General features: G+C 39.6%; 1 protein-coding gene across 2 annotated transcripts in view; it reads right to left on the bottom strand.

Moving 5' to 3' along the window:
• The window catches only part of PCSK5 (proprotein convertase subtilisin/kexin type 5), a 261,404-nt gene that overhangs the window by 162,016 nt on the left and 71,878 nt on the right, over positions 1–27,510 (bottom strand). For both annotated transcript variants that reach the window (XM_030004192.2, XM_030004193.2), the window contains exons 4-5: positions 18,121–18,264; positions 14,824–14,900 (exon numbers count right to left, since the gene is read on the bottom strand). In XM_030004192.2, the coding sequence (XP_029860052.1) occupies positions 14,824–14,900; positions 18,121–18,264 (221 nt within the window). The remainder of the gene's footprint in view (positions 1–14,823; positions 14,901–18,120; positions 18,265–27,510) is intronic.

Raw genomic sequence — 27,510 nt, 5'->3', positions numbered from 1 at the left:
ACTGTACAGTAACCTTCTTCAGGCAGGTAATCCAATTCTTGTTCATTAAAGCAAATTGCAAGTACAACTAGTACAGTTTAGTTCCTGTGCACTGGAATTAAACCTGTTCAGCAGCAACATCAAGGCCAGTACTACTTTGGAATAGTATACTGCTACCTAGATATACCTAATCAAAAGGACTATTTAGTTTGCTTTTGAAACTGAAGAATATGAGGCTGCTTAGACTTCAAGGCTCCCCTGTCACATAAGCAAAAAGATCTTTTTTTAACCTAGTTCAAGGTGGTTGAGAGGCTGTAGAAGGGATGGAAAGTCACAGAAAAAGGAGGATGTGCTCCAAGCAATTCTGGCAATCATTTTATGTATATAAGGGTGGATGATCCTTTTTTTGTGTACAGCCTGAAGAATAGAGTAGCATAAACACTTGGGAAGAATTGAGTATCTGCCTATACTTTTCTCATTCTTCATCTGCGAGACTAGACAATTTTATCACTTCACTTGTGACATACAGAAAAAAAGACAAATGAATGTCCAATTTCAAATCTTTTTGGAACATGGCTAACAAAATGGTAAGGGGAACTACTGCACTATACAACTTAATGAGGGATGGAGATGGACAAAATCAGGCATCTATTTTTAAACAAGAAAAATTCTTGTAATCGCCTGGTAAAAATTGTTAGTTTAGTTAATTTTTTACACTTGCAATTACTGGTTCAATACAATAATTAAGCTGTCTCTTCCCAGTCTGCAACAGTCTCAGTGAACAGAACACAATCCTAGAACTTAAAATTCTGCAGAATCTCAATAACCTTACTAACTTAACTTTTAATAACAGTAAAGTAACACTGTACTCTTGCACAAATAAAGGAATCTTTGAAACTTCCCAAGGGAATCACTAAAAACACCAAACAGAATAAACATACCCAGTACCACCTCCTTCTTGATTGGAACACTATCCCTCTCATATATTAACACTGCCTGCAGATGACAGCAGTAAAGTAACCTACATCGGGTCATTCAGTGTTTCAGGTATCTCTCGCTGAAATCCACTTTGTGTCCACAAAGTAGAAACACCTCATTTCTTTGGGGAGAGGAAAGAATAAATATGGGTCTGCGGCTGCCCCTCTGTGGTTTTCTGTGCAAGGCTGGACATGGCTGGTATATGCCTTAGGTCATCTGTTGATAAGCAGCTGATCTCCCCAGCAGTTCCTCCAGATACATGTCATTTTTCAGTTCAATATCAGCATATATAATGCAAGCAACATATGCAGTCAGATAGTGGAAAAAACATCTTTCTGGCAAAAGGGCTGACATCCAGCCCCTGTTTCAGTGCTCATTGTTTACTACAAAATTTCCTGCTTTAGCATCACTCTTCTGCTGAGCAAATGCATTTTTTGAACTGTCTGTATGTGAACACAAGCACATTTAATACATATGGTATAGTGCACAACTATGGAGGACTGTTTCTCCCTTGCCTCAGTTATTGCCATGGTTATAAACAGCAGTCATATCATATGGGAATTAATAAAATGTTTGAAGCACTAAACATTGGGCATGTTATGCTTTCATATCAATGCAACTCTAATCCCGAAGACAGAGCAATCAGATGCGGGACACAGGGAAAAGCAGATGGAGGGGACACAGGAAAATCGTGGGACATACAGCCTTCACGATTCCTTTGTCTATACCAACCTGTGTCTCAGAGGAGCACCTGTGAGTTGCTGAGCAACCAAGGTTAGTGGGGCAGAGTAATACCTGGAGAGCCAAAAAAACACCTATGGAAATAATCGCAAGACAAATCCTGAATGTGGAAGCTGCAGAGGAAATAATGTTCCTGACAGTTATTATTCCCATGCCACAACCAATGCACTGTCCTCTAATGTCTTAATAATGCTATATTCATGTTTAAGCCTGCGAAATGATGCTGCCCCATCCCAAAGAAATGCTGTCTGGATACTTACAGGTCCCAGCTGACTAGAAAATAACCTCAGCAGGTGCCTCAGAGGCACCTTCTCTTTCCATCTCTTTCCATCTCCATGCAAGAAACTTTTAGATCCTTGCAAAAAAAATCAGTTGCAACACAAAGGCCATCTTGTCATTTTCACAGTCAATGCACTACAGAGATTTCTAATTGAAAATACAAAACCCCCAAAGCAATCAAACAAACACCCAAACCTGAAAACATCCATAGGTCTTCATAAAAAGAGACTGGAAAGAAATACGTAAAGTCACCAGGAAACCTCATAAAATCACTAGATATGTTTCTAGATGTTGTAAGCAGATATATTGCTTCATCAACAACTATTTTACTTAAAAATTGCACTGATTTAACTGGAAAGACATAAAAGTAAATGTATTTAGACAAACAAAAATCTTTGCAGCCAGCTTCTTATACCATTTTAACAATGTTTTATATCACATTAATTTATGCTTGTTAATAACAAAAATAAAGTATTGCCACATGACATAAGTATATTTAAGATGAGACTTAGAAAATGAGTCCTTACACTAATTCTCCTCATGCAACTATATGGATAATGAGCATAGTTTAAGGTTTGTTAATGTTTTTGGAGTCTAAAATTAATCCTACTTTGGGAACAAGGCCTCACATTGAAAAGGAAGTTAGTGTCACTCCCAATATTACTTTACACAAATCAGAAACTCTTGGTATGCTTCATGAATGCTTCCTATTAACTTAACCTGCAGGTTTATTTATTAAGTTTCACTAATGAACCACTATCAGTGTTTCTGAATACGGCTACCTGGAGTTGATGATATATTATAATTTTCAATATTTTTTAAAAGCTTTAGAGTAAGAACTGAAATACTGACACTGAGTATTTTTGCCTATGCCATGCATTTGTTATTCCTAGGAAAATCCACCCATATTTATCTAAGATATTAGCCTTAGAAAACACAGGCTTGGACACAATGAGTAAAGCTTGCTAGAAATTTGCTGCTGAAAATTCCAAATGTACCACCTACAGTGAACATGCTTGTGCTTGAGAAAGCTCACTGTGTACTGGCTACACTATGTTATCTATACAGTAAGCATAAAGAAGAGCTTTGGATGAGATGCATACAGGTGAAGTAGTCTGTCATCTGTTTTTTGAGCAAAGGAAAAAAGTGATTAACCAAACCCTGCAAATTTGCTTTCCCACCTGCTTGCATTTCCCCATCTTTTACTATAATGTCTACAGACTTAAAAAATCATACTGTTGAATGTAAGAAAATACTACTATTTTCATTCTACTGAAGAGATACCAAGCAGTTAAATTGCAAATCTGAGACTAGGAGGAACATGGCTACCAGAATAGCCACAGCTTAATAATGATAACTTTCAGAATAAATATGTAAATTCTACACCCTTTTCTTTGCTCTGTAAGCAAATCATCACTGCACCTGTAAACAAAGCCAGGGATAAAACTTCTGACTGCAATTTCTCAGTATCCCTGCATAAGCTACCAAACTGTGTTTAAGCCAGTGAGAGGCAGGAATATTTTGTTCCACATTAGTGCTGGCCCACGGTAGAAGTCTGCCCTGTGAATTGAAAGACTTTACATTGCAACCTAATTGTGAATGAAGAAACAAAGTGATGGAATTTATTTGGTTAATGCTTTTCATCTATTTGAACTTCTAGCTGGCAAGCTGTTTTCTAAGATTTTCAGGGGACCTTGACCTGCTTTGGTGATAAGTTTCTTATGTATTTGAAGTGTCCTATATATCTGACATCTGCAGATATCACAAATTTCCCTGACAAGTTGCTACATGCAATATCTGAAATGATACAAGTTCACGGAATCGTAGAAGGTGTTTTTCTACTTTTCTTCAATTGTTTTCTACCTGCATTGCCCCACGCTTCATCCAGTCACTTCCACTGCTATAGGTGTCACTTATGTGTTGCTTTTCAGGGACCAATGGACCAGCACAGCAACTGTGGATCAGCAGCTCTCCAGCAGCTCCACGTTTGGATACTTCTCTGGAGCCTAAGTCTCTTATACCAGAACATGCCTACATACACAGAGAGTAACTTATCACAGATCTTGTGGTCAACTTCACCATGAAAACGGGCTCGCAGGGACAATGCTTCAGATATCTGTTACCATAAAGAACCCTTCCAAAGCTATTAGAATTACTCCTGGGAATGAGTACATTATTAAAAGGTTGGGGTATTGACCCCGGCAGGGAGCTAACCCCCCCATCCAGTCACTCACTCCCTCCTTCCCACTGGAATGGGGGAGAGAACTGGAAGAGCAAATGTGAGGAAGACTTGTCAGCTGACATAAATAAAGGAAAAAAAAAGAAAAAACCACAACCCAGTGATGCATAGGCAATTACTCATCACGTCCCACCTGCAGACCAGCACCCAGCCACTCTCCAAGCAACAGCTATTTTGGAAAAACTACCTCCCTAGCTTTAGTGCTGAGCATGATGTTATATGGCATAAGATATCTTGTAGGTCAGTCGGGATCAGCTGTCCTATCTGTGTGCACTTCCACCCTCTTGTCCACCATCAGCCTCCTTGCTTGAGGGGGCAGGGTGAGAAACAGAGAAGGCCTTGATGCTGTGCAAGCACAGTCCAGCAGTAGCTAAAACACAGGCTATTAACACTGTTTTTGTCACAAATCTAAACATAGCTCCATCTGGGCCTCCCCATGTTCCTAAACCACCATGACTAACACTAATACTTATGTTCTTTATCACCTTAAATTCATGGCCATAAGCCTCCTTTGTTACAGACACATTCTGTACTTTGGCATTTTATCTTCCATTCCACATCTTCTGTTTCACAAGCTTTTGTATGAAAGTATATTATCAGTCAATATTTATCCCGTTTCACATTTTTCATCCAGACTGACTGACACCAATATATATCAGCTGGAGAGATCTCAGGTGCTTGAGCAATCTCATTTTACTTAAAAATCTCCACATTAGAGCCCCACAATTTCTGTGCAATTACAAAACAAATGAAACAGAAAAAAAAAACCTTCTCAGAAATATTTTGCATCAGTTCTACTGAAATCACAGCTAAGCAGAAATGAAAAACATCCTATGAATACAAGAGTGCAGATCTGGAGTTTCATATTTAGACCTCCTTGGCAGGAAGAGCAGTCCATTGGACCTCCCAAAAATGGTCTGGAGGAGCGTTTTTAGGGAAAAAAGATATTCATGCTTTCATGCAAGGAAGATACTGACAGATGCAAGGATCCTAAGGTCATAAGGCAAAAAAGAGGAGCAATACAGTGATGTGCAGGCAGGTCATGGATGGGTCTTTACCCATTCTGCATACTCCATTTCTAATAGTGGATGACTGCTGTGACAACATTTTAAAGAAATGAATATTTTATAACTCTGGGTCTCCACCATATTCCTACCTATTTTGAATTCTGAGTGCAATTTCAATTGCACTGTGCAAGATATTTATTGTGCTTAATCCTAAATTTCATTTGATGTTGTTCTGCATTAAACGGACCTCCCATTTCACTTTAGAGCTGCATTTCAAAGATGAATGAGGAAATTGTTGAAATAAGTTCAAGCCCTTCTCTTATCTGTGTGTGTTGACAATTGTTTTTTAATAAAACTTACATCATTGATTCAGCAAGAGCAAGGTTTGCTCTTAATTGGAAAAGGGGTTTCAACATAAGAAGTCTAATTCTCACACACTCACTACACTGCAGAACAAGGTAGTAGCTGTTCATCTGATATTTACGGAGTGTTAAGAAGAGTAGTGCAGGGACGTAAGTTTGGGCTGAAAGGAGAAGTAACACATACCTTCTCATTACACTCTCTTTGGCACTCTGACACCTCTAGCCAACAGCCTCACCATCCCACATATTGGAGAAGTAAATAGGCCATAGTATCTACCTCAGTTTGCTAAAATCAGAGATTTGATGATTGCTTTGGGACTCTATATCAACACAAGTAATTTTCAAAGCAGGTTAAAATTCTGTAGCATAGACCCCATCAGCACAATCTACATCTGTGATGGATACCCATTGCTTTACTTCTGCATCTGGATTTCTCTATCTGGATTGCTTTCCTTCAGGAAAAAAAGATAACTTGTCTTCAAGACAGCAATCTAACTTTGCTTAAAGCATCAAATGTAATAATTTGCCTGTGTATCTTTAAGAAAAATTAAAAAATCACAGGAATGTAAAACAAGGCTAGAAAAAATAAGGCTGACTATAGCAATAAATCTATACAGATGTGTATTTTTTCATTTGTAAGAAAAAGCAACATCTGAGAGTTTTATCCTGAAAATGTCTTATAAAAACACCTACTAATGCCATTAAGACATTTGCTTATAGCATAACTTTGCAGAGTTCAACCATTAATAGCATGTTATTTAGAAAAATGCTTCAATTACAAAGCTTTTGACGCTGGATTCACAGTTGCTTTATCAAACTTGTAACTAGAGGTCTGCTTTTGATGCCACAAGCATTAAAGCGAGAATCAATATTATACTTTGTGCATGTGTGTGCTGGCTGAGAAGTCTCAATGAACCACATTTTGCACTGCGTTTGACTGAGCTGACTACTGTGAAATCAGCTGGCAAAACCAATTACCACATACACAGAGTGGATCCACCCTTTAACTTTTCTCTAATACCTACAATGTCTGAAAAGGGGACAACACATAGAAATGTATTTGTGCTCTCAAATTCTACTCAGCTGTAGACCTGTATATATAAACATATGCAACTTGAAACTGGTTTACCATTTTACCAAATCACAACTTGCCTACTGTAGTTGTAGACTCTCTCTTCCCAAGTTCAAAACCTGAAAAGACAGATGCATACTTAAAGGAAATATCAACTCTAGGAAAAAGACCATCTGAAAAAACCCTTTCATTTCTAACTCTCCATAAAAAAGAATTCAGAAAAGTGAATGCCACAAATACCATAACTATCGGAGCTTATATCCCTCCTATTGTTGACTTTGAATTAGAAGGGAAGATCTGACTCATTGTTATCAATTATTTACATAAAAGAACAAGAAGCGGTTGCATAATTCTTCAGAATTTCATTTTATTTGTGAGCTCATTGTCTGGTACTTCAGTAATTAGAAACAGGAAAAATGCTTTCCTGTAGTGTTGTGGTTAAATGTTTTGAGACCATGAGAGTCTTATACATTATAAAAAGGAAAAGCACTGCTCCTCAAACACCGGTTAGACAGTAAGAAATAACCACTCAGCGACCGATACGAAGGTAGTGAAAAAGGATTGTCTTTTTCATCTTTGAGCAACTGGAAATCTGGCTCAACTTTGGGTTTGTTTATTCCTCTGTTTGACTTCTCTCACTTTCAATGACTACAAAAAGAAATGTCTTTCCTTTGGCTCTCAAAAAATTATAAATCATACTACTTGTGGACTTCAGAGGGGATTATGTAATGCAGTGTGATGGTATAAAGAGCAGATTAGAAGAGTTTACCAAAAAGGCAATTTTTGGCAGTTCAACAAATCTTTCATTAGGACATTTTGCACTATTGAAGCTGGAACCTGGATCAAAAGGCTACTGAATCAAGACCTGTAGTGCAATGAATTTTTTATTGTCTTGTCAATATGAAATGCTCTCACAAGGGACTGACCATAGAGACCAGTGAAGAGGGTGCTTGTCACGGGTGAGTGAATCAGCTTGACGAAGACTGCCTCTCCTCTAGCCCAGCTAATTGTCCTCAGCTACCAGCAATTCTGGGGTCCCACTTACTCTCAAAACACTTCAAATAAACACACGTTTTATTCTGAAGCAGGAAAACATGAGAATTTCAAAACATCAATACTTAGCTTGTTTTCTGTTCTGCTTTAATGCAGACCTTATCTCTTCCCATAGGTTAATAACCTGTTTTAGATTAAAAGAAAAACATTATCAAACACACTATGTGGTGGGGATTCATGCTCTGTGTTTCTACAATATTTTTATTTCAGGGAAAGAAAGTTTTCCTCTAAAAAATTTTAAACACATGCATCAAGTCCTTCAGTCCTTCCCTGAGAGAAACTAAGGATGTGTGATGATTATCCCTGAGTTATGGCCACCTGAAGGACAGGCATGTTCATTGGGTAACAGCAAACAGGGACTCTAAGTAACAGTTAAAACAGAAAGTGAAGAAAAATATGCTCCAAATGAATCTGTAAAATTATGCTAGTTCAGCGCAGTACAATTCTGCAAGCTGCAATGTTTACCTCCCTTATTTTTGCATTTTAACACTGGGACCTTTAACTACAGCAACTGGCAAGCAACACAGATCTAATATCTCATGATCTCCATGCTGCATCATACCCCTAGGCACTTAGTTGGGTTACTAGATCATAATTAACTTGGAGGCTAGCTGATGAATCACTAACACTGCTCCTTGTAAAATGTGGCAATCTCACTGTAAGCTGACACAGACTGAACCCTACTTCATTATTAACATCTGCTAAAATTGCAGCACAATAGGATACGGCCATAAAGGCAATGAGTTTATAATCCGAATAGAACCAAAACACAAAAAATCAGGATTGCAATCTCTGACTGCAGCTTCTATACCAACAACCTCTGACAGTTTGGTTCAGACCCTGGTTTTCATAAATGAACACTTCACCAGTTCAGAGAAAACAATCCAAAATCTGCAGTAACCTAACAATCCTAACCAATATCCACTAAATTTGCAGTGACACTGAGACACACTAGACACCTGACATTCAGTCATTGGTACCTGGAATTAACAATACCACACTCAGTGCAAGCATTTGATCAATTGATCTGAAATGCATACACATATTAAGTTAATTCTCTACTCTAATTTTCCTTCCTGTTAAAGAAGATTTATCTGCTATCAGAGATGCTTTGCTGGCATCGGACAGACCACACTCTGCCAGATGACACCATCACTGAATCCTTTGGGTGTTAAGCCTCTAGAGGGTGGAGAAAATCAAGATGAAAAGTCAGAGTACAGAAAAAGAGCAGGTACAATGGAGATTCCCTCTGAAAAAAGCCTTTTCCTGAGAGGTGATACCTTGCTCCAATTTATCTCCAGCCTCCTTCCACAGCTTAATTACTGGCTTTCCCAGGTCCTCCCTGCAGGTGTGAGCCTTAGGATCTTCAGTTCAGTCCTGTTTGAAAGCTCTGAGCAGGCACAAGCACAAAAAGTAGTCACTAGTCTAAAAAATTGCCAAGGTCTTTTTCTGTTGTTGTGATTAGCCATCTGACAGCAGAATTGCTTTTTACACAAAAGATAAAGCACAGGATGGTGCAGCAGTGCTTCTCAGTACATCTTGTCTTCCCTTCAGTTTTGTCTGCAGCACACGATACAGCCAATTTCAAGGCAATATCAACAGGTGCATACTGGCAATCAAAATGCATAAACTACATAGACAGATATACCCAATTGTCATCACTCCTTTCTATCACACTGCTGCAGTGGGAACCTTTTTGATATGATCTTTCAAGCCAGCAATGAGACACTTCAGGCTCCCCATGTTTGACTGTGCTCAGTTCTTCAGATATCTGCTCTGAATAGTGTCACAGCAGTCAATGAAGCTTTTTAATTTTACTTTATTACTCCTTGACCAGGAGGCAACAGAAGCTGATCTGCCTGTCAATATCTAGCATCCATTCTGATTAAATGACTCAGAACATACTACAGGTCTTCAACATAAGCAGACAGTATAAACTAGCAGCTTGTCACTCTTGGAAGAAAATTAAGCCTTTGGCATTTTATTGAGCATCTACAGTAATGTGACTGACAAAGGAAAGTAATAATGAATTGGAATGGATGACACAGGAAAACAATGTCAGTATGTTGGATCAAGCGGGACTGAAACTCATTAACTTTTTTGCTGTTGTGAGAAAAGATGTAAAGCTGTCCAGATATTGTAAAGTTTAGACATAAGTAGCTTGTGTTTATGATTTTTGAACAGCAAAAATTGTTGTCTCCCAAAAATCTTACATTCATTAAAAAATAATTTAGAAGGTTATTTAAATAAGTTATTTATCTAGTGGGATGCATCACTGAAAAATGTTGAAGAGGCATCCAAAGGGTGACTCAGTATCTCCAAAACAGAAACAACAGATTACTTTTACTTTTTCTTACATAAGTTTAATAAGAATTGCATTAAAATCAAGGTCCTCTGTTTTATAAAAGTACCTGTCAGCAGAATAAGACCTAAGCTCTGAAATATCATCTCCAAGAAATTTCTCATGAAACAGAAAAACTCATTTTTGTTTGGTCAAAATAGCAAAATGTTTTAATACTACGAACATTTCTGTTTTATTTCTGAGGTTATACGATGGGTAAGTACCATTTCAGTGATCTCATCTGCATTCTGTCTAAGGATCTGTGTCTAATAATGCCTAGTTGTTTCAATATAGATGTTTACAGGTAATGGTGGAATAACAGAAAAAGAATAAAGCAGCAGTACTCAGCAGTAAACCAAAACAAGATGCTTTGCATAGCAAGAATTACTTCATCCACAGCTGACTGCTGTGTTTAGCCTCTGAGCAAAAGGAAGCTCTAGCATAGGTCTGTACCATTTACAAGCTTCGTGATTTGCTGCCAATTTGTAGAAACCAAAGTAAACTTCTGGCAGGACTCCTACATACCATAGTAGTTAAAGAAACTATCATCCCACCCTGATTTTGACTACAAGCCTTGAAAGATTAGCCTAGTGTTTCTTTCTACTCCCTAATTCTCCTTACCTAATAGAAGATTTAATGTAAAGCTTCAAAAATATAATTTTGGAAAGTGCCACTAGTTATCTACAGTCACTTCACAACCCCCCAGTAAATTTTTTCTCATTCCTTTTTCCTCACCAATAAGCCTCAGCAAAAGAAAGCCTTCACTACTAATTAAAAGTGAAAAGCTAGCAAACAGACCATGTACCCTGATGTTTCACAGCTGCGTGCAAAAGTGCCCAGAGACACCTGCTTATTTTTACAGCAATTCTTTTTATCATTCCAACCCTTAAGGTTGGGTTATAAAACGAGGCAGAATAAACTAGATCATTACATGAAGCAATGGTGCATTTGTACATCCCACATTCACTGGAAGACACAAATCACCATTACACAATGTTGTCCAGTTGCTATAGCAGGAAGCAGGAATCAACCAAACTAATCTTGTGCATTATGAAGTCTTTGCAAATCATGGCTTTCAGAATGTTCCCTGGTTGTGGTTACCTCAACTTTCAGGCATAGCTTGAGTGTCTAGTGCCAAATGGCCACGTATGCTGGATAATCAGAATTCCCGCCCAAATTTCTGAAGGTATTTTAGACATATAAAAATACAGACAGGCTACTAGCAGTGCTTTTCAGTACCTACATAGTCATTTAATTCTTGTTGAGCCCAGTGGGAACTAGGAAAGAAAGGGTGACAGCCCCAAAAGTTGAAGGTGTTTAAGTGGTGCTTACCAGGCTCAGTGTATCTGCTAACTGGAAGTATCAAGCCTCTAAGCAGAGGTTAGGCTGCCAGGTAATCTTACACTGAAAGCATCCTTCATGTATCCTCTGCGTCCAAAAGCTGACTCTACACTGATGCTGTACCTCCTGATAACACTGATGAAGCTCAGTACAGCACAGTATCTGCCCTCCCACCACCACATCTCACAGCAGGACCTTATGGGTTGGGCAGTGAGAGTATTCACCAGGGAGGCAGGGTATGAAAACTCAAATCCCCCAGCCCTAGGAGACAAAGGAACTGGTCCAGTTTTATATCCCATATAAAACTCTAACTAGCAACAAAACAGAAAGCAGCCTGCCTTCTCTGGACATGCTTTGTAAGAAAGTAATGATTTCAGTACCCAGCCAAAGAAAAAGATTCAGCTGTGATTCACAGATGGAGGTACATGGCTCCTTGCAGCACCAAAAAGGGTGAATCCCTGAAAGTGCACCTAAACTGGGAGGCCTCCAAGTGTACCCTCACCATGCCCCAACTCCAAGGACAGGAGCATCTTCACCCAGATAAGACTGGATGTGTACCTGAAGTGTGTGTGGGGATAGGGGGTGGTGGATAGCAGGAGAGAGGGACATGCTGTGATGCAAACTGGCAGCTCAGCCGAGGAGTATTTGCAGAGGGCCAGGCTGACTGTCACATCTTTTCTCAAAACTCCTTGGAGGCCACTGCTGGCAACTGCCTGTCCATCACATTCAGTTTTGTGGACAATAGTTGTAGGCACTTGGGGCATTGTCATACAGTCACCTTAGTTCACTGAAACTGGCATTGCCAGTGAGAGGTTCAGGCCATGCTCCATCTTCCCCCTCGTGCCTGTCTTGCTCTGCTCTAACCTCAGGCTGAGCTGAATGAGGTACCTGCCCAACCTGGCTGAAAATGCAATTTGTTATTGCCGTTGGCAGCGCAGTTTTCAGCGTAATTCACTCTGGAGAGCTGCGCAAAGGCTGGGAAAAGGGGGAAAGAGCAAACATGAGGTAAGGAGTGGGGGTGACCACCCTTTTGTGGTGATCATGCAGCCACAGTTTTGCTCTTCCAACACTTTGTACAGGGCTATAGTATAGACACCTAGTTCAAAGCTAGAGCTGCTGACAAAGTGGTCTGTCATGCAAATTAGTTGTTGCAGCATGCTGAGTGGCAATGCCTACACAGTCTGGGCTGTAAACAATTTATGTTCCTATGTTCCTACTCTGTTTTCAGGTAACTAGCATGTTTATAAACCTTGCTTGTAGTCCTGAGACCTCTCATAAGCCAAACCAAAGATTTCTTTTATTAGCCGCCAAAAATTTATAGCATATTTGCTGATTCTGACCTTTCTACACCAGTGACAGGACACTTCTAAAACTGAGATAACAACGGCACATGAAATTCCTCCATTGTAAGACAAATAGAAGGCTTTGGAAAGAGTAAGAATTGATAGACTTTTACTCATTCTTCTGTTGCAATGAATGTGTATCTTGAGGATATCTTCTAACAAGTTCAGTGTAGTATTAGCATTTTCCATACAAGCATCTAGCTTTGAAATCCTCACCTTGTCACTAAGTTAACTGAGGCAATGCAGCAACTGGGTCTATCTACCTTTTGTTCCACATCAGTGTTTTCTTTTTGCTTAAACTTAAAGTAGTCTGCACATGTGGAATGTTTACACATTTCAAAACAAAGGGTTTTACTAAATTTCTCTTTTTATTCTCTCATGGTACTCTTGCTTTAGGAGAATTCTAGTGAAGAAGAAGCAGGTAAGATTCAGTAAACTGAGCTTCTGTATGAAAATAGGATGAGAGAGATATGCCTAAGGGGAAAAAGGGAAAGAAACAGCTCTTGCATGTACTTGTTTCTAGACAAAAATATTTGGCAGCATGTAAACTGTATCAAATAAGAACAATTGAATGAGAATATATGGCAATATTGCGGTCCTAAATAAATAAACTATTATTATTATTATTCAAATTAAAACCAACTTAATACGTTTCTATGTTAAACAGTATTTCTAGTCATCACAACTAAGATGTGGCTGTGTGTGTATGTACATTTATTTATATAGCTTCTAAGAGCTAAATCCTTACATATTTCTGATCTTGCCCTACCAGGCAGGATCAGGCTGACTGACCAAGCAAGTACTTGGTGGAATTCACCTCAGTTTTCACAGTTATTTCACCCTATGGCTGAAAGTAGCTATGACAGCTCCTTGATAGTCACTGTAAGATGAGTGGATCTATACATAACAGGCAGCTATGCGTAATGAGGCCCTGTTCTTCAGCCTGTCCATAGGTGGTTCCCTGCTGTTATGAAGAAGGTGTTGACCAGGAGAGGATTCTCCCATCAAAGTGTGATCCAGGGTTGCTCCAGTTGGTTTCTCCAGTCAAACCAATGTTAAGTTTTTTTGCTGACTCCCAGCTCGCACCTGCTACACTCTTCTGGAGAAAGTTTGTGGGATTGTAGGGAAGAGACAACACAAAGCCAAAAGCATTTCAGTTGTGTAAAGGGCAAAGTTTCACCTCTTGTAGTCCTTCTTCTTCAGGCAAATACTAAATGTTTTCCACAATAAATAAAAAAACCTCTAGAAAACAAAATGCAGTCAGCATGTTGACAACTAGTAGGATTCTCCTGCCTCTAATTCATGCAATTCCACAGAAAGATATTTCTTTCTGCCAAGTACCTGGTTAAAAAAATGTTACGAACAACTAACTGCCCTCAAATACCCATGGGGGCACAAAGGTGGCCTGCTTCGTGAGGTGAGGTGTCCCTCCCAGTGTCTCCCCCAGCCTTCAACACAGCATATCCAAAGAGCAGAGTTGGAATGACAAATACCAGGAAGCAGAGCTCTGAAGGAGAAATAGGTAATTCATGGAGATATATCCAACCAGTCATGTGACACAGATATTATAATCCGGCAGAATTGCCACTTTGGGTCTATAAGGTTTCCATCAAACCTCCACACGTTAAGTCTCCATCACTTTAAAAGACATTATTACAGAAAAAAAAAAAAAAATCCCCATTAACTTGTCTATTTCTTCAATACACAAAGTTTATAAAGTCCAAGAGAGTCAGAAGCCAAGACAGCTGTCACACATAATAACCCCCCAATAACTCAATGAGATGATATCTGAGAAAAGTAAGAGTCACCCCTTATATTCTGCATCCCAAAAGGATTGAAAATGATTCATTTCACATGCCCAGAACTCTCAAACTAATTTTTATGTGTTTTCGGATGGCTCCAAATGCATTCAAAGAGTAAGTGCCATGCAGTGTGCATGGGAGAGACATAAATATGTATTTCACAAAGATTTAAATGCAAATCACACTGCTTTATGAGGAACCAAGTTTCCTAGACTTTCACAGAAGAACTGGTACTTTCTGCTTGATGAACTAGATTAAAAATGTCATAAAAGTCATAGTGCCTTACTTGTTCTCGTTGCTGGCATCATATCGAGGCATAGGGTCAAAATCATTTCCATTGACATCAAAACTGGCCTGTGAATCCTGTAGCGAACAGGAGAAAGAAAACCAGCTTCTCATTAATTAGCTATTGACTCATGTGGCCTATACTTCTACAGCAGGTTCCTACAAGAGAGTAATCAGGTTAACTAGCATTCCTGTGGTTTTATGATGATTGCATGTTTTAGGAAAGAATTATGTATTTAATAATTATGGGATTTACATATTTTATTTTCTTTTTGGAAAAAGGAGAAGGATAACAAATGCTCTGAAAAGGCACAGTTCCAGTGTCAGAGAGGAAATAGAAAGTGGTGTTTCATTTAACCAGAAGACTACATTTCTTCTAAGAAACTTCTAGAAGTTAAGAAAGTTCATTCTCAAAATTGGGATTTTGCTAAATGTTTCAAGATTCAAGAAATTATCTGCACAATGATGACTGAAATTTCAGCCATAGCTTCAAGGAATAAGAATAATATAATTTTAAGAATATTGTTATAAAAATACAGCTTGAAATGCAACATAAACTGCATTCCCTTTTTCCCTGGGAGTGTAACTGTTTCAAATATTTGCAAGATATCTCCCTATTTTTGTTCCATATTTTACATTTACCAGGATTCTTACAGCTGAAAATAGTTTTATAGAGTAAATAGCTGCTGGTTTGTATGGCTCCCATTAATCGATGTGGTAGCATGTGGTGTGTTGACATGGCAAGCAGCTCTTTTTAATCTCTTCTTTGTTCAAAACCAGTTACCACATCCACCTCAAATATTCCTGTTTGTAGCCACACCAGCAATAATCTGACATATAGAAGGCATTTGTCATCAAACAAGCAATGTGTATTGCTTTGGGGGAACTCCTTGTTGGCGTGAGGAAAGGGAGAGAGGAGGTGGTAAGGGAATGAATAGCTGCTTTAAATTCAGTGGAAGGACAGTACTGGGATGAGGTGACATATGATACAATCCGGGTCATTCATTGAGGAGGTAGAATTATATTTGGTTTGTTTAAATAACTTAAGAGATTAAAATGAAAGATGTGGCATGCATTAGGATTAAGCATACATTAACAAATAAGGCAACTGCCTGTCACTTGTGCTTGTGCAGTCCTCCTCATGTATTTCAAAGCTGAGTTCCTGTTTTGGGTCTGTATGGCGTGGTTTTGGTAGGGGGTGAGGGGCTGCAGGGATGGCTCCTGTGAGAAGCTGCTAGAAGCTTCCCTGGCTCCAAGTCAGACCCGCCTCTGGCCAAGGCCGAGCCCATCAGCAACGGTGGTAACACCTCTGGGAGAACAGATTTAAGACAGGGAACCTGCAGTGGGTAGGGGATCGGAATGTGAGAGGAACCCCTCTGCAGACACCGAGGTCAGTGCAGAAGGAGGGGAGGAGGAGCGCCGGAGGAGGGGATGCCCCTGCAGCCCGTGGTGAGACGGCAGGCTGTCCCCCCCCCAGCCCGTGGAGGGGAGCGGGGGAGCAGATGCCCACCTGCAGCCCGGGGAGGAGCCCACGCCAGAGCCGGGGGAGGCCCCCGAAGATGGCCGTGACTCCATGGGAAAGCCTGAGCTGGAGCAGTCTGTGCCTGAAGGACTGCAGCCTGTGGGAAGGACTCACGCTGGAGAAGTCTGTGGAGAACTGTCTCCTGTGGGAGGGACCCCACTCTGGAGCAGGGGAGGAGTGAGGAGTCCTCCCCCTGAGGAGGAAGGAGCAGCAGAGACAACATGTGATGAACTGACCCCAACCCCCATTCCCTGTCCCCCTGCACTGCTGGGGGAGGAGGTAGAGAGAACCGGGAGTGGAGTGGAGCTGGAAAGGAGGGAGGGGTGGGGAGAAAGTGTTTCAAGGTTTGGTTTTACTTCCCATTATCCTTGTTTTGATTTGATTGGTAGTAAATTAAATTGATTTTGTTATTTCCCCAAGTTGAGTCTGTTTTTTGCCTGTGACCATAAGTGGTGTGTGAGCCCTCCCTGTCCTTGTCTCGACCCACGAGCTTTTCTTTACATTTTCTCCTCCTCATCGCACCAGGGCCGGAGGGGGTAGGAGTGAGCGAGTGGCCTTGTGGTGCTTTGTTACCGGCTGGGCTTAAACCACAACAGTTCCACACGCAGCATGGGGAAGGATACAGATATAAGTATGGCTAATTTAAAATAAACGGCTTTAAACCGTGGACACAATTGTAGCTTTTGATGGGTTGTTAAAGATGTTTTTGTCACCTTCATCTCTTCAATGCGCTGTCAAGATGATAAGCTCACTGGGAAAAAGCCTGTGTTCAGGGCTCTTTTACAAGATCTATGTCTGTAATGGGACTAAAGGTATATGCGTGCCTTGGGCTGGTTATATTCACCAGTCCAGCTCAATCCAAATGTATTTGTTTGTTTTCTTACCTTATGTGAATGTACACCTTGCATACTTTATTTCAGAGAAATCATAAGGTCCTCAAGGTCATGTGCTTTCAGGTAATGCCTACTCCCAAAGCACAGGACTAATCACTCCAGCAAAGCGTGGCCCGGATGCTCTGAACAGCTTCAAGCTCTGACACTAACACAAGAAGTCACCCACTAGAGAAGGAGCTTCTCCTCATGTTATACAACCCTCCAAGGTATATTAAACCAATCATTTAAATGTGATGAACCACAAGCAAACAGAAACCTCCTGAGGCAACATGAGACATAGGACACAGAAAACAAAGGACACAGCTCTATTAAGAGAGATGTACTAGAAGGACCCCAAAATATTCTACACCTGTTTTTAACTGAGTCAATCATAACAAGTCATGTCTTTCTCCTTTAATATTATTTCTAGTAGTAAGATAAATAGCTTTAAAAATAAATACATGGAAAGATATGCCTAAAATTACAGTCTTTGAGAAAAGCTACTGTCTTGCTAGCTAAATATATTGGCCAAAAATGGGCTTCAGCTGCACGCATTAACTGATAAGCAGTGTATTCCATTTCTAAGTTCTGTGTGAGGATATTAAGCAAAATAATTACAGAAAAGAGAAAAAGCATCTGATGATTGGTTCCAATCCTTCAGAAATTCAGGACTCAGCTACAAGAGGCATCCAGATAATAAATATGTTCAGACAGAACATAGTCTTAACTAAAACAATACAGATTACCAAAAGCTGTCTTCCTTCCTGACATTGGTGTTAACATTTGAGGAAACCTTCATATGATTCTTCCTCCTTCCCTCCTCCCTCCCTCCATCTTTCCAGGAGCAGCAAATTTATTTGGGGTAATAATAAAGCAGCAAATCTGGACTCCTGTGGACACTCACATAATTCTGCATCAAGTCTGGATGGTTTCTTTCGATGCCGTCATCCAGGATGGTGACCACAACATTCTTTCCAGTGTAACCTCTCTTCCAAGCACCTACTATATTCATATCTGATTGGCAGTGGTGGGTGTTATCACTGCAGTGCTGGGGAGAGAAGAGGAGATAAAGATGTTGGATGTTGCAGATTAGTGAGCAGTGTGCAGCTGAGATATTATCCTACTTCCATTAACATTACCATTTAAATCAGCACATGAGCATATTGATTGGAACAGCAACTATATAAGATCAACATCTTCATTTAGACAGAAAATAATTTAAAAAGAAATGCCAAATTAAATGAAAATTGCTAGTTCTGCTTATTTCTCTTTCTGATTACTCTTCATGCTAAGCAATAGAAGAGGGAAGCATCCAGTCATACTGAACCACTAGAAGCCATGTGTAAAACAAAGCAACTATTCCTGGCTGTTAAGCATGCTCATTTGAAATGTACATTTGAATTATTTGAATTTTTTCAGAAAAACAAACCATATGTGGATAAAAGTAGACAAATGCCTGTACAGAAATGGTCATGGAAAAAAACCTTGCTTTTTGGAGCTTATGTGCTGTACAATTTCTTGACAGAATGTCTGGAAACTAATCCAGATTCATTTCTATCTACAAAAGAAGGCTTTTGGCAGGTTTTGTGCAATATCAGCAGGAGATGAGCAGCAGTTAAGAACCTGTATCCAAAACAACATCCTGAAAAACTTGCAGCTTTGGCTGTCTGATGAATTGTAGATACTTAGATCGAGAGCAGCCTGGGATACAGCTTTCAGAGCAACCAACTCCAGTGTGGTGGAGAAAGTTTAGGGTACATTAAAACTGAAAGCCTCTTCCTTGACATGAATGCACCCAGCTCATGTGAAGAGATCTGGCTTGCCATGGCAATGAGACACAACCCTTGGGTATTCGTATGCCCCATTAGTGACTCTCTAACCCACATGCAGAGCCGTCCCCTGTGAAGTGAGTTCAATGAGCCCCTTAACTGCACTGCTTTCTTCCAGCTCCTCCAGGCTCAGACAGAGCAACGGGGGAAAAAATTTTAAAAGAGCGGGTGCAGGGAAGGGGAAAAGCAAAGGGTGGGAGGAAGAAAAAGGGAATTAAAAAAGAAACTTGTACCATAGCTACAATGGCCATACGAGTATGCTCCACCTCATTCCCCACCACACTGCCCCGTGTCCCCACTTCAGCCTTGTGTTTTGGCACTCTACAATTTGTAAGGAGTATAAATATATTCAGAAGGATGCACTTTGCCTTGACTTAGTCCATCCCTCTCCTCCTGAATGTAAGCACACTGAAGAACTGTTAGCCATACTGGGTGCAAAGTGACATCAGATTACTATTAAACTGTAATTTTCCTCCTTTTTCTCCAGTTTACTGCCCTGTACTGTCATCCACAAACCAGAGGATTTAAGAGTGGTCATGTGCCATTACTAAAGCAAGATTCTATTATTAGGCACTATATATATATGTATAGTATAAAGTCTCTCTCACAGTCTTTCCCCTGTGTCTGCAAATATCTGTCTCTCTCTCTCTGTGTCTATCCATCTGCACACAAAGGAGCTTGAAGGACTTCAGGGACCAGCTCCAAGGAATGTATAGGGCAGGCTTAATGCTTTTGTTCTGTGTATTGCTTGGAAATGCTCACGCTGCTGGCTTTATGAAATTAATTACAATCTAAACTAGCCATCTGTACACTCAACGGAATGGCTGTACACATGAGGCTTCCTAATGTACAAACAAGGGGACTAGAAGTATGTAATGTTTCCAGGTGCTTTTGCATTTTTCAGAAGTGTTACTGAATTAAGCATCAGAAAATACCTGCAAAAGCTATTAATATCATCATTCACATTTTGCTGATGTGAAGACAAGGAGACAAAAAGGTGGAAGCACCAGCCTCCAGCCACAGAGTAAACCCAAGAGAGAGCTGCAATGGGCAATCAGGATTCCTGGCTCTGACCTCCAGTCAAATTTACTGGGCTATTACACTGTCCCTTTATCCCCTTCTCTGAAATGCCCAATGACCCTTTGGCTGCTTTGCTCACTGTCTTGTCCTCTCTTCTTAGGGCATGAGCTTGTTTTTTTGCTTCCATGCCAGTCAAACTACTCAGGCTGAGCAAGCATATGGGTTTTTAATACCCATTCCCTTGCAAGCTCTTTGGCTCTCTGCCAGAAGATCACTTTTTTTTCCCTTAATGATGTTGGCACAGTCAGTTGCCCTCACTTACCTTACCTGAACTTCCACTTTTGTGGTGGTGGCTGAAGGGGGCTAATTCATCAGCTGCTTTGCTACATGCATGTAGACAAACACAAGACAAGAGACATCTCTTGCTTTACTGCATGCTCTGACGATTCTCTCAAGAGACGTGCCAGGTCAAATTGATACTCATATTATCTTGCTCTGCTCCAAGACTGGGCAGAAAGCTAGTCTAAACAAAATCTTTCTGCATAAAATAAATTCCAGGAGTAAAGCAGGCATAACTGTGTGCCCACTTATAACTTTGGATCACAGCATATGTAACATATGGATACAAAATGCAAAGGCAGCAAAGAAGCATCCAAGTGGGAGTAGTTCAACAGCAGATGAAGGGTTCTGTTCTTATGGTTACAATATATAACTTATTCTCAAATTCTATTAAAAATAGCATCTTTGTTTTCATTTTACCTCTATACTCATCTTCCTCCTCTCAATTCTTTATCTATGCTCTTCTCTCCCTGCTACCTAGCCTTGTTCTTCTCTTCCAATACTATCTTTTACCACTTAAATTCCAGTTTTGTTTGGTTCAACATTTGATCTCAGATTCCTGTATATTAACCACAAACTATACCTTCCCCCAGATTAGTGTCTGATTTTCTCCAGATTAATCACTTGGTTTCACTTGCACTCTTTCCTGTTCCTTTGTGCTGGTTTTGGCTGGGATAGAGTTAATTTTCTTCATAGTAGCTAGTATGGGGATATGTTTTGGATTTGTGCTGAAAACAGTGTTGATAGTACAGGGATGATTTTGTTATTGCTGAGCAGTGCTTACACAGAGTCAAGGTCTTTTCTGCTTCTCACCCCACCCCACCAGCGAGGAGGCTGGGGGTGCACAAGAAGTTGGGAGGGGACACAGCTGGGACAGCTGACCCCAACTGACCAAAGGGATATTCCAGACCATATGACGTCATGCTCAGCATATAAAGTGGGAAGAAGAATAAGGAAGGGGGGGACGTTCGGAGTGATAGTGTTTGTCTTCCCAACTAACCGTCACACGTGATGGAGCCCTGCTTTCCTGGAGATGGCTGAACACCTGACCGCCAGTGGGAAGTGGTGAACGAATTCCGTGTTTTGCTGGGCTTTTGTATGCAGCTTTTGCTTTACCTATTAAACTGCCTTTATCTAAACCCACGAGTTTTCTCACTTTCACTCTTGATTCTCTCCCCCATCCCACTGGCACGGAGCGAGTGAGTGGCTGTGTGGTGGTTATTTGCTAGCCAGGGTTAAACCATGACACCCTTTAAATTCCTCTTTCCTTCAAAAACATTTCTTGTAAGGAATTTTCTGCTACTGGGTTCCTTTCTATAATTTTCCTTTAACCATGGGTTGCTTCTTTACCACCTATCCAAATTACATTGTCAGCTTCTTAGCAGAGGGGAGTTTTTTAATTAATTCGGAAGCACTGTTTTAATTTACAGTGCTACCCAAATAAAAAATAATAAACCATCTGTCATTATAATAAAAATTATGGGATCAAGAGTGATTGAATTTTATATCACTGGGCAAGTACTGAATTTTGTAGCTGATTTTCAATTTATTTTTCCTGTTATCTTTTTACAATAAAACCAAACTTTGTCATGATAACGTACAAAAACTGTGTGCTTGCAAGTTTTTATTAGATCTGTTAATCTTTGAACTGTTGGGTTTTGAATTTTAAAGGGAATAGTATAAAATAGGTTAGTCTACATAATTTCCCCCCTCTCCAAGCAGATAAAGTAATTCAGAAATTTCCTGCATTGGTACCATGACTAGACAACTGCAGTAAGCCAGCACTATTTCAACATATGTTGTTTTAATCTATTGCCTGGAGGATACCATCAAAAGCAACAAAAACCCTCTCACCCAGTTACATAGAATAATTTTTACTGAGATTTTTAAAAGGCATTCAAAGATGATGTTTTTCTTTGGACTGTTTAATTGGAAAATGTTAATGATACCACCATTACTATTTAATAGAAACCATCTGCAAGGTTGAGAGACTCTTGAAGTACACGTAGGAAGGAAGAGGGCTATAGTAAGAAAAATTTCAGATACTGAACTTTTCGCATACTTGAAATTCAATGCTTACGAGCATAAAAAGACAAAAGAATCACTTAGACATCTTTGGACAGACAATTTGGAAGTCTGCCTTTGTGCAATTAACAAGCAGACATAACGTTAGAAAGGTTTTCTTTTTTGATGTTTGCGTGATGCTTTCAGTATCAGACATGAGCCTGGATTCTCTAGCTATTTTGTGAAATTCTCTCTAAAAACTAGCTTATGATCATTATCATTATCTTAATGTTTCTTGTCTGCTGCAGTAATTTTTGTCGTCAGAGGTTTGGTGTAGGGATCAATAACAAAATTGAACAGTTCAACTGAGAAATCAAGAATCATATCAATGGTCAAAATCTTTTGGAATTCCAGAGATTAAAATCAAATTAAAAGAACAATGACTATAAAATTTTGTTCTGCCTTTTGCAATGCCTGTTAGTCTATAAAAACAGAGTAGAAACAGAAGTTTCTAATCCTGTGACATTCAGTCTCTCAGAAATGGCATATTGTGCCCTCTGTAAGTATTCATGAGGTACCTTGCATTGGTTTCCTGTAGGTTTTGAGTCACAAGATGTTCTTTGACAAGATCTTGTCAATATCTAAGGGGATATAGAGAAACATGATAATCAGAATGACACAATTTTAAAGACCAATTGTGAATTGGCAGGTCTTGGATCTCATTTAGTGGAACATTACATATGCTCCTGAACCCAGGAAAGCTCTGAAATACTAGTCCCTAGTCAGAGATTAGAGAACATAGACTCTTTTAGTATTGAGAAGAAGAAGAAAAAGAAGAAGAAGAAGAAGAAGAAGAAGAAAAAGAAGAAGAAGAAAAAGAAGAAGAAGAAAAAGAAGAAGAACAAGAAGAACAAGAACAAGAACAAGATGAGTGTTACAGTCTTTCTGGTTTCATTAGAGTAGTAACTAAATGGTCTGTGGCGCAGACAGAAACAAGCTGACTAGTCACGTTCTGTACATCAAGGGGTTTTGTCAGCTACTAACCTGTGGACAGGAGAAGTCGTAGAACATTGCACATAGAGGAAGAAGGACAGTCAAGGGCCTACACCTTGACCTTGATCAACACCAGCAGGGAGAAGGGGGACAAACAGGGGCAAGGAATGGATCCAGGTATTTTGTGGAGCTATTGGAAAAAAGAGACCATCTACCTGTTCTGTGAAGGGAATGTACTGTGGGGCATTTGGCATTCTTAGCTGGTCCAGGCAAATGGATAGGCAGCAAAGTTTATCAACTTTTAACCTTAGTAGAAAAGGCAACCTGATGCTACATTCAGCTTTCTGGGGTACAGTTTCGTGCAGTGTTCTAAGTTAAAACTTGCCAATTGTTCTCTCTTTTCCTGCAAAAAAGAGAAATAATCTCTTTTCTTTATGCTCTTGATGTGATCCAATTTTAAAGTGGAATGAAAGAAGTAAAGCAAGGAGGTAATCAGGAGAGTTGGAAAGGCAGGCTCCTTATTAAAATGGCTCATGTAATGTAAGAGAAATCATGACATCAGGCTTTGAAGAGCATCATAACCTATAAAGCTAATGTGATCTACTGAAATTATTTTCTGGCTTCTCTAGAGTAAGCACTTGAAAGCTACATTTTTTAAGAAGACTATTAAAATAATGTTTCTTTTATAAAGTATTTCTCAATTTTTTTTATTCTTTCATCACAATAAACAGAAGGTGAAAGAATGATTTTTAGAAGGAAAGGAGGGTGTACTTGAAGATTTTTTTTTTAATTTTTCTCAGACATAACCTGATATTTAGTGCATGATACACAGCAATTGCTAACTGCATAAGAAATTCTTTTCTTCTGAATTTCATCTTTAAATAATTCCTGATTATTGTTCCACACAATATTTTTAAGCTCTTGCAGGAGCAGGCAGATAATATAAAGTCTGATTCATCACAAATACAAGATTTTTTTGCATTAATATTATCTGACTTCTAGAGTCATGCTTTACTGAATTGCTGCTTTTTTTAATCTGTGTCTGTATCAAGAGAAATATTTCAAGAGCGTACCATATTAAATATTTAACACCAATTTATTGTTTGTGCAACTTCAGAGGGTTTAGTTATTTGATTCTTAAGCTTTATTGATTCTTTAAGTTAACAAACAAAAATACACTTAGAGGCCAATAAGAACAATCACAGACATACATTATTTTATGCCTGTTTAAACAATGAAGGAGAGCAGGAAATCAATATAAAAGGGCTTCTTGTATTCACAGGAGTATCTGATGGCTATAGTGAGACACAAATAATTTACAAGACTATATGTATGGGGTTTTGCAGTGAAAAATAAGGAGCTCATAAATCTTATTCTTTGGCTAAGATTACATTGCTATTCTTTCCAAAAATAGAATAATTCATAATGTGTTAAATTCGTATTCAAGACAATTCCATCACTTTTCCATCACTGGCACTTTTTTCAAGTCAACACTGGTTGTTTTTCTGTAACCTGTGTGCTGGCTTAAACATGAATTAATTTAGGGAAGCCCTGCACGTCCATGCTCCACAGGCTGATGACAGTGCAGCCTCTTTAGGAGCGGGAAACTCCCCCTGCCTTTAGGTCTACAGACAGCAAAGTTTCTCTCCTAACTGCAAGTTCTGGAACCTGCAGAGGCACAGAAATAATCTGCCCTTAATATCACCTCTTCTTTCTACATGGGACATGACCTGTGGCTCTGTTAGGATGTCTGTCTCTAGTCCTGTTTCTTTCCCATGTGGTGGCAACACAAAAGACTTCTTCAAGGCAAAGAGAGAAATGTAGCTAAAAATGGCTTATGGTCATTGTGCATATTCTGTCACCTCCACTAAGGGGCAAATATGAAAAGCAGCATTCACAAAAAATGCAAAAAGTCCACTACACCATCTCAAAGCGCAAAAATACATATATGTACAGAAAGAAAAGAAGATGGAGAAGAAGAAGAAGAAGAAATAGTGAATAAAGGCAGCTAGAATGTGTCCATTTTACCCTGGATGCAAAAATCATCCATATGAATGGCATATTACAGACCTGGTATATCTTGTATATCCTTGAATCAATGCTCACATGTTCAGAGGTATATGTCAATGTATGGGCAGATTTCCCCCTGGGAAGTGTTGGAAGAAAGCTAAGAACCTGATGCAGAACATCTTGGGGAGACAGTAAAGGACAGAGAGGGGAAAAAAGAAATAATTTCCACAGCCTGTGGCTACTGCTAAGACATGCAGGAAGGAAAGAAGCATATATGGAAATATACCTCTATATGTGGCTGCATTCTCGCAAAAGGACTGTATGATGACCGTTACTACTGCTGCTGTTACTGCTATGACTGATACTACCACTACTATATAAATAGCCTACTTAGCAAGAAAGTAGATCAAAAGTTAATGCACTTTTACCTGCCTGAAGTCCTGTCTAGGAAAAAAAAGTATGGCAATTCTTTTATTAATTAGAGAGAATATGTGAAAAGAACAGCTGCTCCCTGGCCTCAGCTGCACACCATAAACCCTGGGGATCCAGTATTCACGAAGGATGAATAATTCCTCAGAGAGACAATTCTTTCCATTCTACCATTTTTTGTGGCCTTTGCCTCATATTTTTATTTGACCTCCTCTAAGTCCCAAAAAAGAAAGAAAAATAGGGCAGTTTTACAGAGTCCCAAGATGCCTTTTTTTTTTTTTAATGCATCAGTTCGTGGAGTCACAGTTACCTAGTAAGACCAAGTTTCTCCCTCTCTCTCTCTCAAGTTAGACTTGATGTTTTTGTCTTTATCTTTTGTAAGATACCAATTAAACAGAGAGATAGTAAATCTTGTTTTAAAACAGTTTTCATAAGTTTCTAAGGATTCTTTCTACACTACTAAAGACAGGCTCTTCACAATTTACTTTTTAAACTGTCTTCATGTCAAAGACCATCACTTCTATCTCAAGTCATTAAGGAGCATGGGAACGGAAGGTGGTTTTATTTAGACTTTGTGTGAACATATGTGATGGAATTGAACCACATGGAGAGAAGGTCCTGAGCAGATGGCTTCAATTAATCATTAACCTTCCCAGAGACTGATGAGAGTGGGAGGAGCCCAGGGCTTACACAAACCCCCTTCCCCTCTCTTTTCATTTTACAAGGAAAAGAGAAAAGTGATGTTTAAGAAGGATATGCTGTTATGGGAATGCTGGGGGTGGAGGGTGAGTAGGGAGCTCATTTAGGATGAACCAGGAATCTTGTTTTTCTAAGAATGTTATGACTTTGTAGGAATGAGAGGACTTGCGAGGAAACAGATTAAGAGATGTTGGCTCTGAATGCTCATACCCAAATTTTAAGGACTGTTGCAATACTGCAGTCCTTTTTTCTCTATTTTATGTTGTGGTCTGGTCCCTCTGATCAATGAGGCAATAGCCTGGTGACATCTGGTGTTAATGGTGGGATGTCCTGGGGGGAGAAGGAGGGAGAAAGGGACAAGGAGAGGGAGTTATGTGAGACAACAGGACTCATTAAGGAGGCTGAAGGAAAGATACGTGTCCCTAGTCTTCCTCAAGGGACAAAAGCAGGTTGGAAAAGCAGGGCACAGGTAGGTCAGAATATGATGACAACCCCATATTCCATTATTAGTAATGGAGAAGGAGTTTCTCCCTGTTTTCTTGTAGGCATGTGGAGTTCCTGAGGCTGGAACTGTTTCACAGTGCCTTTACTTCAGCAATAAACATCTATGCTACTTGAAACCTAGAAGCCTTTTCCCTAAGAACCATAAAAAGCCATCAGGTTATTGTACCCTTGGTCCCATTATTTGCTTGGTTGGTATGTCAGAGGAGATTATAACTTGCCAGAGGACAAACTTTAAGCTCATGAAACTATTCTCTTGAGACAGAAATATAAAAATCACTCCATACCCTCCTTAGACAGCCTTACAGAAACGTTTAATCTAACACTGAAATGCATGCTGTGAAAATTCATTAACAGCACAGGATCAGACTAAGATGAATGGCTGCTATTTTAGTTTGCCGATAGGGAAGTAAGTGCCCTAGGCACCAATGGGCTTTTCGCCATTTGAACATGCTATGGTTGATGAATGC

The sequence above is a fragment of the Aquila chrysaetos genome, chromosome Z (genome assembly GCF_900496995.4).
Source record: "Aquila chrysaetos chrysaetos chromosome Z, bAquChr1.4, whole genome shotgun sequence".
Lineage (NCBI taxonomy): Eukaryota > Metazoa > Chordata > Aves > Accipitriformes > Accipitridae > Aquila > Aquila chrysaetos.
The sequence above is the reverse complement of the archived record's forward strand: the minus strand, read 5'-3'. Positions and strand labels throughout refer to the sequence as shown.